The sequence below is a fragment of the Culicoides brevitarsis genome, chromosome 1 (assembly GCF_036172545.1).
Source record: "Culicoides brevitarsis isolate CSIRO-B50_1 chromosome 1, AGI_CSIRO_Cbre_v1, whole genome shotgun sequence".
Lineage (NCBI taxonomy): Eukaryota > Metazoa > Arthropoda > Insecta > Diptera > Ceratopogonidae > Culicoides > Culicoides brevitarsis.
This window is the reverse complement of record NC_087085.1, coordinates 27,571,650-27,584,528: the sequence shown is the minus strand read 5'-3', so window position 1 is coordinate 27,584,528 and position 12,879 is coordinate 27,571,650. Positions and strand designations below refer to the sequence as shown.

The following is a 12,879-nucleotide window of genomic DNA, read 5'->3' as shown; positions in this document are numbered from 1 at the left end:
TTACCGGATCGCAACGACGGTGCTCTGACCAGGCGTTGTTATCACGAGAGGCGTATGTTGGTGCGTCACTTGTATCTGGATGGGGTTGATGGATTGCGGGGGCGGCAGTGGTTGTAAATTATTGGGCGATTGTTGCGACAACACTGGAGCTGCGTGGTTGTTTGTACTGTTGGAATTGTTATTGTTGTTGTTGTGATTATTTTTGCTGCCTTTGACTTGGCCATTGCCGTTCTTCTGCGCGATATGCGTCTGATAGTGCTTCGCCAAGTGGGCTTTTTGGCGGAAACTCTTGCCGCAAAGGGAGCACGCGAAGGGTTTTTCGCCAGTGTGCGTCCGAATATGGACATTCACGGAATACTTGTCTTTGAAGCCCTTCGAACAGATGGAACAGTAGTGTAAGGAACGTTCTTTTCTTTGTCCATTGAGATGCGTCGGACTCGTAGTACTGTTGTTATTGTTATTACTTATGTTATTATTCAAATTATTTATGGTAGTATTGTTGTTATTATTGCTGGATGCTCTTTTGTATTTCTTTGTGGTTTTCGTTCGTATCGTTGTCGTGCCGTTGTTGTTATTGCCTCCTCGCGCTGTGCCCAACTGCAAATGGTGTCCATGCGAGGCATGGATATGATGATGATTTGTTGTGGTTACCACATCGGATACCGATGTCGAGTGGATCAGTGATTGATTTGTTGTGAGCGAGCTGTTACTGCTCGTTGTCGTTGTCGATACAATTGATGATGTTTGGTTGTTATTGTTAGAACTACTACTATTATTGATGGCAGCTGCTGCTTCGACAATCACTTCGCCGTAATTGTTGTTGTCGGTGCAGAATTGATGGACCTCCGTGGCAATTCGCTTGATTTTCTCGTAGTCGTCCGAAAAGGGGTCCAGTGAGTTGAGGAACATCTCGTCGACACTCACGTTGCCCGTGGTGGTTGATTGGACGGATTGCTGTTGAGATCCTGGCGAGCCCATGGAGTGTTCCTCGAAAATTGCCGGAGCCAAAGTTGAGTCAGCGTAAACCATGTCCTATAAAGAAAAAAAGAAAAAAATAATTTAAAAAATCATTTCTTTATCATGAAGAGCGATTTATTTTAATTTTTTTTTTCATATCAAATTTTTATAAAATATTTCAAAAATATTTTTGGGAAAAATTTAAAAATTAGATCATTTTTAAAGATTTTTATTTATTTTTTATATTTTAATTAAAAATTTTAATTTTTTTTTTAAATATTTTTAAATTTTAAAATGAATTTTTTTAAAATGTATTTTTTAATCTTTAAAAATTATTTCTAAATATTTTAGTAGAAAATGTAACAAATTTAATTTTTTGTTTTTATGAAAATTTTTAAAAATTCAATCAGATTTTTTTTTATTTTTTTTTAATATTTTTTTTAGGAATTTTAAAATAAAAATTCAATTTTATTTTTTTAAATATTTATATGTTTTTTTTTTTTTGAATAAAATTTATAAATTGTTTTTTTTTTCATTTTTTAAATTTGATTTTTAAATTAAAATTTAAATTTACATTTTAAATATTACTTGAAAATTTTTGTCATAACTCAATATTTTTAAAAATTTTTTTCATAACAAAAAACAAATAAAAAATTAAAAAAAAATTTTTTAAATTCTAAAAAAATTCTAAAATTCTTAAAAAAAAAAAATTAATAAATTTGGAGCTTCCTAATAATTTAATTCCTAAAAAATCATAAAAACTTACATGATCACTCGGAAACAAAACGTGTCCCAGCTCATTTTCCGACTTGACGTTCGGCAGAATGGCAACTCCATTTGGTAAATGCATGCCTTTTGAGTAGACTTTTCCCTGTAAAGCGTTACGAAGTAATGAGTCAGCCGCACTCTGGAAAGCCAAAAACTTTTTTCAGTTTCATTTCCTCCGCAAAATCTCAAAATTTCTTACCTGATCGCCGTTGTGATCGTTCATCTGCCAGTCATTATTGTTATTTTGAAATGCAATGACCTGTCGTGGCGCGACATGATTTCTGCCGTTTGTTCCGTTGCCCATTATGAGATTTGCGTTTGTCGTGGATTGCACTTGTTGCGCTCCGCCATTCGATTGGGGCGGCGTCAATTGGGTCGGACTGATGAGATTATCCTTGCTGTCTGTGGCAAATCCGCTGTCCTCGTAGTTGAAGGATTCCTGCTTGATGTAGTTGGGGAAGCCAAGTATCGAGTCGATGTCTAGCGAGGGACCCGTCGTGGCTTCCATCGCGTCTTTGCGCAACCATGGCTCGGTCGAGTTGTTTAATACTGTTATCGTGTAAATCTGTGAAAGAAAAAAAAAATTTTTTAGTATAAAAATAAAGAAATTCTCTTAAATTTAATTAAATTATGAAAAAAATGGAAAACGAAAAATTAAATTATTTTTTTTTAAAAAAAATAAAATAAAAAAAAATAAAATAAAAAAAATAAAAAAATCATTAAAAAAAAATAAAATTTGAAAATTAATCATTAAACATACTGAAAACTAAAAAAATAAATTTAAAAAAAATTAAAAATTAAATAAAATCATTAAAAATAATTTTAAAAAATTAATTTTTTTTCAATATTTTTAGAGCTTGAATAACTTACTTGTCCATCGGTATTATTGATAGACGGTGGATTTGAAATGCTGTTTGAAGTTGGTGTCGACGGCTGATTCCATCCAACATAACGATTGAGATCGTCAAACATGTTTTGCTCCAAGCGACCTGTCGTATCTTTGTCGGGACCCCAAAACTGCAAAAAAAAAGGTAAGAGTTAGTCAAGTACGTTAAAAATTTTAATTGCGCCGCATAAAAATTAATATTCACAATGGAAAATTTCAACATTGCCGATCATTCCGGTTGAGAAAACAATTTTTTTCTTTATTAATATTCCGATGTCAAGTTGCTACAAGATTAAAAAACAATTAATTTAACACTTGTTGGCTTTCTTCTTTCTTAGCCAAACGATACGGCACTCACGCACATGCAATAGACAAGTTCGCATCTTGTCTCGGTTATACATCAATAATAATAATCATCATCTTCTTCTTTTTTTTTCATTCACGTACGAAACATGAATGAAAATGTTGTAAAATATTGTGCAAAAAATGCAGCGGCTTTTCGTGCAAGCCAGAAGACGAAGACGATATGACGATGACAACAACAAACAAAAGGAAAGTTTAGTTCACAAAGCACAACAGGTGGCTTCCACAAACTTTGTTTTTTTTATTCTTTTTTACTTTTTTATTAATTTTTAATATTCATCTTCTGTCGTTTTGATGCATTTCGTAGTAACATGGCACTATTTGCCCTGGAGAAATTATGTTTCAGTCTTTTTTCAACGTATTTCTTATTTACCGCATTTCAAAGAAAAAATGTGGTATTACCCAGGGAGTGATTTGTTAAGTCACGTGGTTAAAATAAATAATTATTTAAAAATTCAAACTTTAATAAAAATTAAAAAAAAAATTTTTTTAAATATTAAATTTAATTTTATTAAAAATATTATTTTTTTTTTAATTGATAAAATTTTTATGAAACATTTTATTTAAATTTAAAAAAAAAATAAAATTATTTTTTTAAAAATTAAGAAAAATTGTATAAAATTATTTTTTAAAATTTAAAAAAAACTATTAAATTATTTTTTAAAAATTAAGAAAAATTTTATATTTTTTTTTTAAATTAAAAAAAAATTCAAAATTATTTTTTAACAACTAAAAAAAAAATTCACGAAATAAAATAAAAAAAAATAGGAAAAATTTTATAAAATTATTTTTTAAAAATTAAGAAAAAAAAAAAAATTTTTCAAAATTAAAAAAAATTTTATTTTTTAAAATATTTTTTAAAATTAAAAAAAAATCACAAAATTATTTTTTAACAACTAAAAAAAATCACGAAATGAAATAAAAAAAAATTAGGAAAAATTTTATAAAATTTTTTAAAAATTAACAAAAAAAAAAAAATTTTTAAAAATTTTTTAAAAAATTTTTAAAAAAAAATTAAAAAAATTAAAAATTAAAAAAAAAAAAATTACAAAATTATTTTTTAACAACTAAAAAAAAAAATATTCACGAAATAAAATAAAAAAAAATTAGGAAAAATTTTATAAAATTATTTTTTAAAAATTAAGAAAAATTTTATAAAATTATTTTTTAAAAATTAAAAAATAAATTATAAAATAATTATTTTTTTTTTAAATTAAGAAAAATTTAAACTAACGGTATCTAAATGCGGTTCCATCGTTGGTCTTTTTCCGAACGACAACTTTTTATGCAAAAATTTTTTTATTTATTAACTAACAACAATAACAACAAGCAACAACTCATATTTATAAAATATGCGTATTTTCTCCCTTTTTTGAAAAAAATAACAATACAAAGCGACCATTTACAGTGCGCGATATAATTTATCATAGCCCATTAGAGTGCACTTCATTTGCATAATGATCGCACACTTGTAAACTATTTGCCACAATAGAAAAGTAATAAATTTCGCGCGACTACTAAATGAGGAAGCATTTTCCCTTTTTCGTACGTGAGTACAAACAAATTTCCAACCACTTTGCCATTTTCATCAAGCCTACTTTATGAATATAAATACATGTGACAACAAAAGAGTTACAGTTAAATATATGCAAAAATAAAAAAAAAAGTCTAGAAGTGGCATGGCAGGAGAAAAATTGCAAAATTTTAACAATGAATGTGAGATTCACGATATATTGTGTATGAAATGAAGCACCTTTTTATTATTTATTATACTTTGAAAGATATTGTTTTGTTATTATTTTTTTTTGCTGCACTCTCTCACTCGCATTATCACAGATTGAATATTGAATGAATGAATTCATGCCTCTTTGCCGTACGATGGAACAACTCGCTTACTGATTTTATCATGACTTTATTGTTTTCACGTTTCGTTTGCTCGCTGTTGCATTTGCGAGCAGCCGCACACTACTCTCGTCTAGTGCCTCTTTTACACATTATTATAAGGCAGCGAAGTGCTATGCATTTAATATATTTGATGATATACATCTGTTGCATCTCTAAAATATCACGTTCAAAGATGATAATTTATAAGAAAATTTTTCATAATGGCATGTAATTAATAAATTGAATTTAGCAGCAGCAGCAGCGTACAATGGCCGTATGTATAGTGAATTCGTTTCGAGAATTCATGCAGCATGACTTGGTATGAAATAATAATGGAGCAGTTAGTGATTCAAAATCAAGGTGTAATTAGCATAACTCGTGCAGATGTTTAATTTATGGATTTGTGTGCACAATATTATTTATTTTATATTTCAATCGTTATGTTTTTTCCTCAGCGTCAGAGAGAAAAGCAATGCAATGGCAAAGGCATGGGGAATAAACTCTCTCGAATGTAAAACGAATTGATTCTTGTAATCGTGCATGTAATAGATAAAGAAAATTAATCATAAAATAATAGCATTAAGTACGCTATAAAACAAGTGTATTGTTGTGTCCTGCATGAAAAAGTACAGGGCGTTCCACTTTTTTCTTAAATTGGGATATTTATTTGAAAAATTGTGTAATGACAAGTGTAATAAAAATATTTGGGGTAAGTAGTTCTTAACTTTATATATTTTGAATTTTTTAGAAAAATTTTTTGAAATTTTCTTGAGCTCTTTAAATTTTTATAATTGATTCTTTTATTACAGTTTTAGCCCAAAAAATGTTGTTTATGTACCGTCAGCTACAAACTATCAGAAAATAATTCACCAAAGTCAAATAATCGACAGCGAACTAAAAATGAGCTCATTAGTTTAGAGAGTCCTAGATTCATTCGATCATGTGACAAAGATGATAAAAATCCTTGTTTATCCATTTTGGGTTTTTTTAAATAGAATATTTTCAAATGTATTAAGTCGTAAAACTCGAAGTCGATCGCTAAAGTGAGAATAAATTTAATTTAAGATGGTGCTTCTAAACGAATGCCGAGTGCCATCAGCAGTTGCTCTTGAGACTGTGACTGTTTAAACATCTTCTAGTATCCCAAATCTTGAAATTATTTTCTTTATATATTTTGTAGTTACCGACTAGTAAATCTGTACAGCGCGCATTAAAAAATAACATGCGGTACCACAAAACTCAGGATTCAGTCATAAAAGTCGACGAAATTAATTCTACGAGGGGATAATTCTGTTGCTAAAATTTTACAGATATCAAACTTTGAATCAACAGATTGGGTATTTGGAAGATTAAGTCTTTTTAAAGCGATCCACGACTTAATTTTTAATTATGACGAAACACTTCCTGTGTCACTTAGAATGATGATTTACAGAATCAGCGAATTTCTGAAATAATCTAAATTTTGAATTCAGGAGTATTTACCGGATTCATCTTGTCTAATTAATTAATAAAAATGACAGAATTTTAAACTATTGAGAAAAAAATCATTAGGTACAATTTTCGTTCGAACGCACTGTACTTTGAGACACTTACCCGAAAAATGACACACAAAAAGTAGGTAAGTCATGCAAAACTTCCACATTTGGGACAATGGAGCTATATGTCTTTCGGCGGCATTTCGGTACTCATATTGATAGAAACGTGAAACCAATAAGACACGACAAAAGGCATTTTAATTATTTCCAAGCTTTTTTAATAAATTTATGCTAACTACTTCTTATTATTATTATTTATTATGAAATTCGCATAATAATTGAAGCGTGCGTTGACATTTTTGGAAATATCCGTGGGTTTGTTTACTCATGTCGGAATTTGTATTCTACTCCACTCTCTGGCAATAACCAACATAAATCATCTCTCTTCTTCTTTCGTCTGCTCCAGCGATGCAGCCACAAATTCACATGCAAATTTTCTTAACACTCATTTGTCTTTTTAATGGTCCACGGTTGCTTGCGGTCGGCATATATGGCTGGAGATAAAGAGCATTCAGATGTAAATTATGAGACACGCTTCCTTTATTTTTCTGTTGTTAAACTCATTAAACACACACAAAATAAAATAAAATAATAAAAAAAAAAAAAAAAAAAAAGTTAACGTCTTCTTATCTACAAAATGCATTTAGCATGCATCAAAATCATTAAATATAAAGAGAAATGCCACCAACGCACTTACATTAGCATTTTTTTTTGTCTTTCTTTTTTTTATAATTTTTGTATTGTAACTTCAAGTAGTATTTAGGTAAATATCATATATCAGTACAATGTCCACAAAATTCACTTTTTAATATTACTTTCAAACCGAAAAAAATATAATGAAGAAAAACTGCGACCAATAAAATTTTATTGATATGACTTTTTGAGGCAGAATTCATTCATTTATTTGTTTTCGTTTTTAATTCAATAATTTTTGTTTAATTTAAAGGATAACGATTTCTTATGCAATAAAACTCTTGGGTATCATTAAAAAAATCATTAATTAAAAAGTTTCCTTGAAACTATCGAAAACGATTTAAAAAGCCTGAGAGTCGAATTTAGGACAATTTTCTGCCTTTTTCATGTCACAGGCATAACATAATCACCGTGCAGTTAAAAATTTATTATCACTTCGTTTATTATGACAGTTAACTCTCTCACACCGTCGTCGTCGTCATGTGCGCTAGCAAATAATAATAACGGGTAATAAATTAGATGAGTGGGTAATATATTGTGACTTCTGCTGTTTTGTTGTTATTATTATTACCTACCAGAACATTATCATCATCGTAGCATCTACTATAATTTAAGTTTAATTTTTCCTTCGTTTTTTTGCCTTTTTTTTCTACATATGCGCTAGTCACACATGTCTTTCACAGTCTATAATAAAGTACCGAGCAAAAAGTGTGTTATTGGACAAGAAAAATCAGTCACGGTTTTTAATAGCTAATTTTTTTCCTTGCTTTCTACCATTTCTTGTCTATTGTTTTTTTCTTCTTCAGCTTTTTTTCATGGGTGAAGTATAAAAAAATATTTGTACTAGTTGCGGCTTTAGTAACAACTTCAATTAGTAACTTCAATTTGGCTTTACTAATCGACTTGTGTCTGTGCTGGTGGTTTTTTCGATAATTTGTCATCGATCGCGACTTCCTATTTTATTGAATGCAAATTTTTGTCTAGTATTTCAAAAAATCCGCAAAAAAAATGAAATCATCCGGTAAATTTTTGTTAATGTTCGAGGTCGTTCCATGGCACGGATGACGTCAAGGAAATATCTCATCTATCAATTTGCAAAAAAAAAAAAATAAATATTCCGTAACATAAAGAGAAATCAATAAATGACACCGATTTGTATTGAATTTTATGATTCATCTCATCGCATCATTTATCGTTCATAAAAATAATAACTATTATAGATAATGACAATAAATGGTTGAAAAATATTCAAAAAGCGATAAATGTTGTAAAGTACAGGAAAAAAGAGGTAAATAGAAGAAGCAACGTTATTGTCAGAAAGATGCAACTCTTTTTTTTCTTTTTTTGATTGTCAATAAAACATCAAATAATAACGACATAAACAATTTTATTGACAATTTACGTGATTATTTTTTGCAGTAGAAATCGTTATTATTATTGAATTAATACTTGAGCCTCTTCTTCTACCGACGAATGATGCTGCTGTCAATTATTTGCTATTTTCGTGTTTTTTTATTGATTATTTATCGAGTAATCTCCTTCAAATGCGAGTAAAAATGCCGTTAAACCGCATTTTATGCAGCTGCAAGCCAGCAATATATATTTGCAGAAATAATTCGTCAATTAATGTGCGGAATTGAAACCAAAAATAAAATTGGAGTTTCATGCTTCCATGTAGTAATTTTTGGTTCATTTGCATAAATGAGTGATAATAAAATTTGAGTGAAATGACAGAAAAATATACATTTCTGCGAGCCAATGAACCGCGCAATTGCGTTATCGTGCATGCTTTTGTTTGGCGCGTCGCACCGTATCTTAATGTGGTCAATTATTTTTCGCTTTATTTGTTATCATTGCATGTGTCAAGATTTGTTAAAGTTGCAATTATTGCGATTTTTGAACAAAAGATTTTGTATTTCGACTGATTTGAGTTAAAAAAATTATTTTCGACGGGAAATGATCTTGAAAAATGGTAAGTTTTTTGAATTATTTTGACAGTAAAATTTTTTCTGGTGTTAAATTTTTTCTAAAATTTAAAATTTTTTTTTAATTTTATTTTTTTTTTTTTAATTTTAGTTTTTTTTTTAAAATAAAATTTTTTATTTTTTTTTTTTTTTAAAAATTTAAAAATTTATTTAATTTTTTTTAGCAAAAATATAAAAATTAAAAATTAATACAAAATGAAATTGAATAATTAAAATTTTTTATTAGGTATTATTATTTTTCAAATTAAAATTTATCCAAAAATAAAAAAAAAACAAATTAATATTTTTTAAAAAATAATTATAAAATAAATTAATTAATTAATTAAAAAAAAATTAATTAAAAATAGAGAAAAAAACATTTAAGTTAATTAAAATTTTTTAACTATTTTTTTTTTGACTTTTTTTTAATGAGAATTTTAAAAAATATTTTTTTTTTAAATTTAAATTAATTAGATAATTATAAAAAAAATGTGAAAAGTCTTGAGATTTTATTTTTTTCATTAAATATTTTTAAAAAGCAAAAAAAAAACAAAATTTTAAAATTTAATTAAAAAAATTTCCCATTATTTTTTTTCAAAATAATTTTTTTGAATTTTTTCCAGTGAAAATAAAAAAAAATCGACTCACCTGATCGAAACCCTGCAACGGTTGATCATTCCCTGTATTTGGTTCGTTGCCAGTTGTGTTTCCCGTGCCCATGTCGGATTGCCCGTTATTGTTGCCGCTCGCCGCTGCCGTCACAAAGTCAAAAAAGTCTGTTTTCGATAAGTCCTCCGGTCGAAAGGACTCGCTAATGTCCATGCCGTGTCGTGTTACTGCTGCTACGGATGATGATGTCATTACATCGGATGATGGGGCGACGTCATTTGCTACTACTAAGTGTTCCAACATTAAAATGGCAGTGAATTCTGCTGTGAGATTCGATTTTTTTTCTTTCTTTCTGGCAGTGATTATTGTTGAAATATCTTTGATTGTCTTGTTACGTATTTAATGCGAAACCTGCAACGAAATACGAGAAAATTGGAAAATTAGGGGTCATAAATGTGAACAATTATCAGATTCTCGTTAATAATAAAGTTAATTATTTTTTAAAGTTATTCTTTTATGAGGGAATAATTACGGTCCAGTGAATAATAAATAAAATTTTTTAAACAAACAAACTTTTTTTTCCCTCTTTCTTTCTTTGAATACGTAGCAAAATATTAAATATATCAATATCTTTATCGAATCAACATGTAATTGTATTATTTTTTTTCGGAGTCATTGTCAGAAAGTACAAATCTGGGAAATGATATTTTTTTTATAATTTTTTTTGGGTTTTTGGAAAGTACTTGTTATTGTAATAACTGTTCCACGAAGGAAGGAACGGAAAAAAAATTTTGTCGGTTGTAAATGATAACAATCGGATGTTAATTTTCAATTTTATTTTAATGCAATTTTAATTCAATAAACTCAATTAAATGGACCGGAGATACAATTGATGTTATTTTTGTTAACGAAGCATGCAGCAGCCGCCGTATTGCGATTGTAAGATTAAGCCACAAAAAAAAAGCAGAAAAGAAGAAACCCGCATGCACTTTAATGCACCGGACAATGCCAATGTTAAAAAAAATCACAAAAAATGACGAGGAAATTTTTTTTTGGTTGGCAAGTGACCGTTAAAGGTTGATGTGCCTTTCTTTGTAAGAGACGAAAAGTGAGCCCATTTCAATTTATGAGGTAAGTTAAATTTTTAAAATTGTTTCAAGTCTTACTTTTGCTGCCAAATAAAAATTTTTAGTGGATCTTGTAATTATTAATTAAATAAAAATTTTGAAAATTGTATTAAAATTAAAATCATTTAAATTTAATGAAATTAAACTAAAAAATAAATTAAATTTAAAAAATTTTAAGAAAGAAAATATTTTTTTTTAATATCTTCAAGAAAATCGTAAATAATTTTTTAAATTATCTGAAAATTTATTTTTTTTAAAGAGGTTAATACATTTTTTAAAAATATTTTTAAAAATCAATTTTAAAATAAATAATTTTTCATTTATAATTTTTCAACTTTAAAAATAATTTTTTTTTTATTAAATTTTAAAATTAAAAAAATTATATTTTTTAAGTTGAATATCAATAAAAATAATTTTAAAAAATATTTCCTTATAATTTTTAATTTTTTTTAAAGAAAATTTGAATGACGAAAATAAAAAAAAATAAAAAATTAAAATATAAGAAATTAAACATAATTAAAAATTTTCTGAATTCTTTAAAATTAAATTAAAATAAAATAAAAAAAAATAAAAAAATAAAATAAAATTAAATTAAAAAAAATAAATGAAAATTTTAAGAAAAAATAACATTAAAATTTATTTTTAAAAATGATAAACATTTAATTAATTTTTTTTGTTTAATCCTTGAAAAATTTATTAAAATTTTTTTAAAATCTTTTTTGACGGAAATTTAATATATAAACAAAATTAAAAAATTATCAGAATTTATTTTTAATTAAAAATGACATATTTTTTTGCAGACTCAAAAATCAGTAAAAAAATTCTCAAATTGCTCAAGCCTTTTCTGCTTATTAAAAACTTAATGGACACACGTCTTGACGCACTAAATAAAAAAATTGAGCAAAGTGAAATTCGAACAATGCTTAAACACACACACAACTTAATTGCTTGGAATTAGACATGGTAGTCCCCCCGCACATTATTTTTCATGCATTTCACGTTTCACGTATGCGTGCACGGACAAAAAGGTAATTCATCAATCAAATCAAAGCAAGCAAAGCCACTGCTGTGAGTAACTTGATTTTTTCTGCAATTATCATGTGTCGACGATTTCATTGTTGTAGGTTACAACATTTGTTACAATTTAATATGTATGTGAAATTACCTGGGTCAACCAATTTTTCGACCATCATCAACCTTGAAGGGCAATTTTTCAACAAAATACCCACTTTCTAAATAGAAAATGCGCCTCGAAAAATTGAAATGTATGAAAAAAATGATAATCGCATTGAATTGAACAAAACGGTAGTCAATCAGATAAATCTGGCCTGCACAAAGCACGGAGCGAGAGAGAGAAACAAATGGATGTCAGATAAAAAGTGGCATTGTACAAGCTTTTTTTTGTCTGTTTTACATGCAGATTAATACAAACATGGACAGTTTCATGATTAATTAAGTATGGAAAGCCTTTTATCAGCGGGCAACGTGTTTTCGTTTCGATGAGAAAGAATGTTTCGTTTTTTGTAGTCAAGCCATCAATTGTTACACTTTTTAGCGGTAAGATCCGTCTCGAGCAAAAAAAAAAGTTATAATTATAATAATAAATTTATCTTTTTTGATAAATCATCTCTTTCTCTTGTACTCGGCACTAACGGCCTAACAGTACCTGACGAGCGGAGTGGATGCGTGATGAGATCGCTACCAAGCCGATGATGGCAAAAACAAAAAAAATTAATTAAAAATCCGTACTAATAACTATTTTTGTTTCTATTTGTTTATAGATCGATGAAACCCACTCGGACTGAAATTCCAGCCCATTTTTAATGGTCGTGCACGTCATGTAGGCAATCGATGGCGGATACCTAATTATAATTTCACCAACATTTTTTTTTATAATTTATTTCAATTTGGCATGCCTTTTTTCTCTTGTGTTCCATTAAAGTCGCTGCTATCGCAAAAATCTTAAAATTCTAGCGGCACATTCTAGCTTTAAAATGTCATGACTTGACACTTTGACATTTAAACTTTAAAAGTTTTTTTTTTCGGGATTTTTATTTCTTCAACAAAGTAAACAACCGAAAAAAATTCACTTG

The 12,879-nt window shown here is 27.9% G+C and overlaps 1 protein-coding gene across 1 annotated transcript; it reads right to left on the bottom strand.

The window, feature by feature from the left end:
* Positions 1-9,872, bottom strand: LOC134837549 (putative uncharacterized protein DDB_G0267840). Its single transcript, XM_063852930.1, has 6 exons — positions 9,699-9,872; positions 2,596-2,742; positions 1,925-2,290; positions 1,724-1,864; positions 636-1,032; positions 1-560 (listed from the first exon to the last, which is right to left on the bottom strand). The coding sequence occupies exons 1-6, from the start codon at positions 9,870-9,872 to the stop codon at positions 1-3; spliced, it is 1,785 nt and encodes a 594-aa protein (XP_063709000.1).
* Between the last annotated feature and the right edge of the window lie 3,007 nt (positions 9,873-12,879).

What these genes read in the sequence shown, in the direction of transcription:
- LOC134837549 (XM_063852930.1), bottom strand. Translation starts at nt 9,872, where the DNA reads ATGGACATTAGCGAGTCCTTTCGACCGGAGGACTTATCGAAAACAGAC. An exon ending in CGTTGCAGGGTTTCGATCAG is followed by an intron (nt 2,743 to 9,698) that starts GTGAGTCGATTT and finishes TTTTTTTTGCAG; the next exon opens with TTTTGGGGTCCCGACAAAGA. An exon ending in TCAATAATACCGATGGACAA is followed by an intron (nt 2,291 to 2,595) that starts GTAAGTTATTCA and finishes TTTCTTTCACAG; the next exon opens with ATTTACACGATAACAGTATT.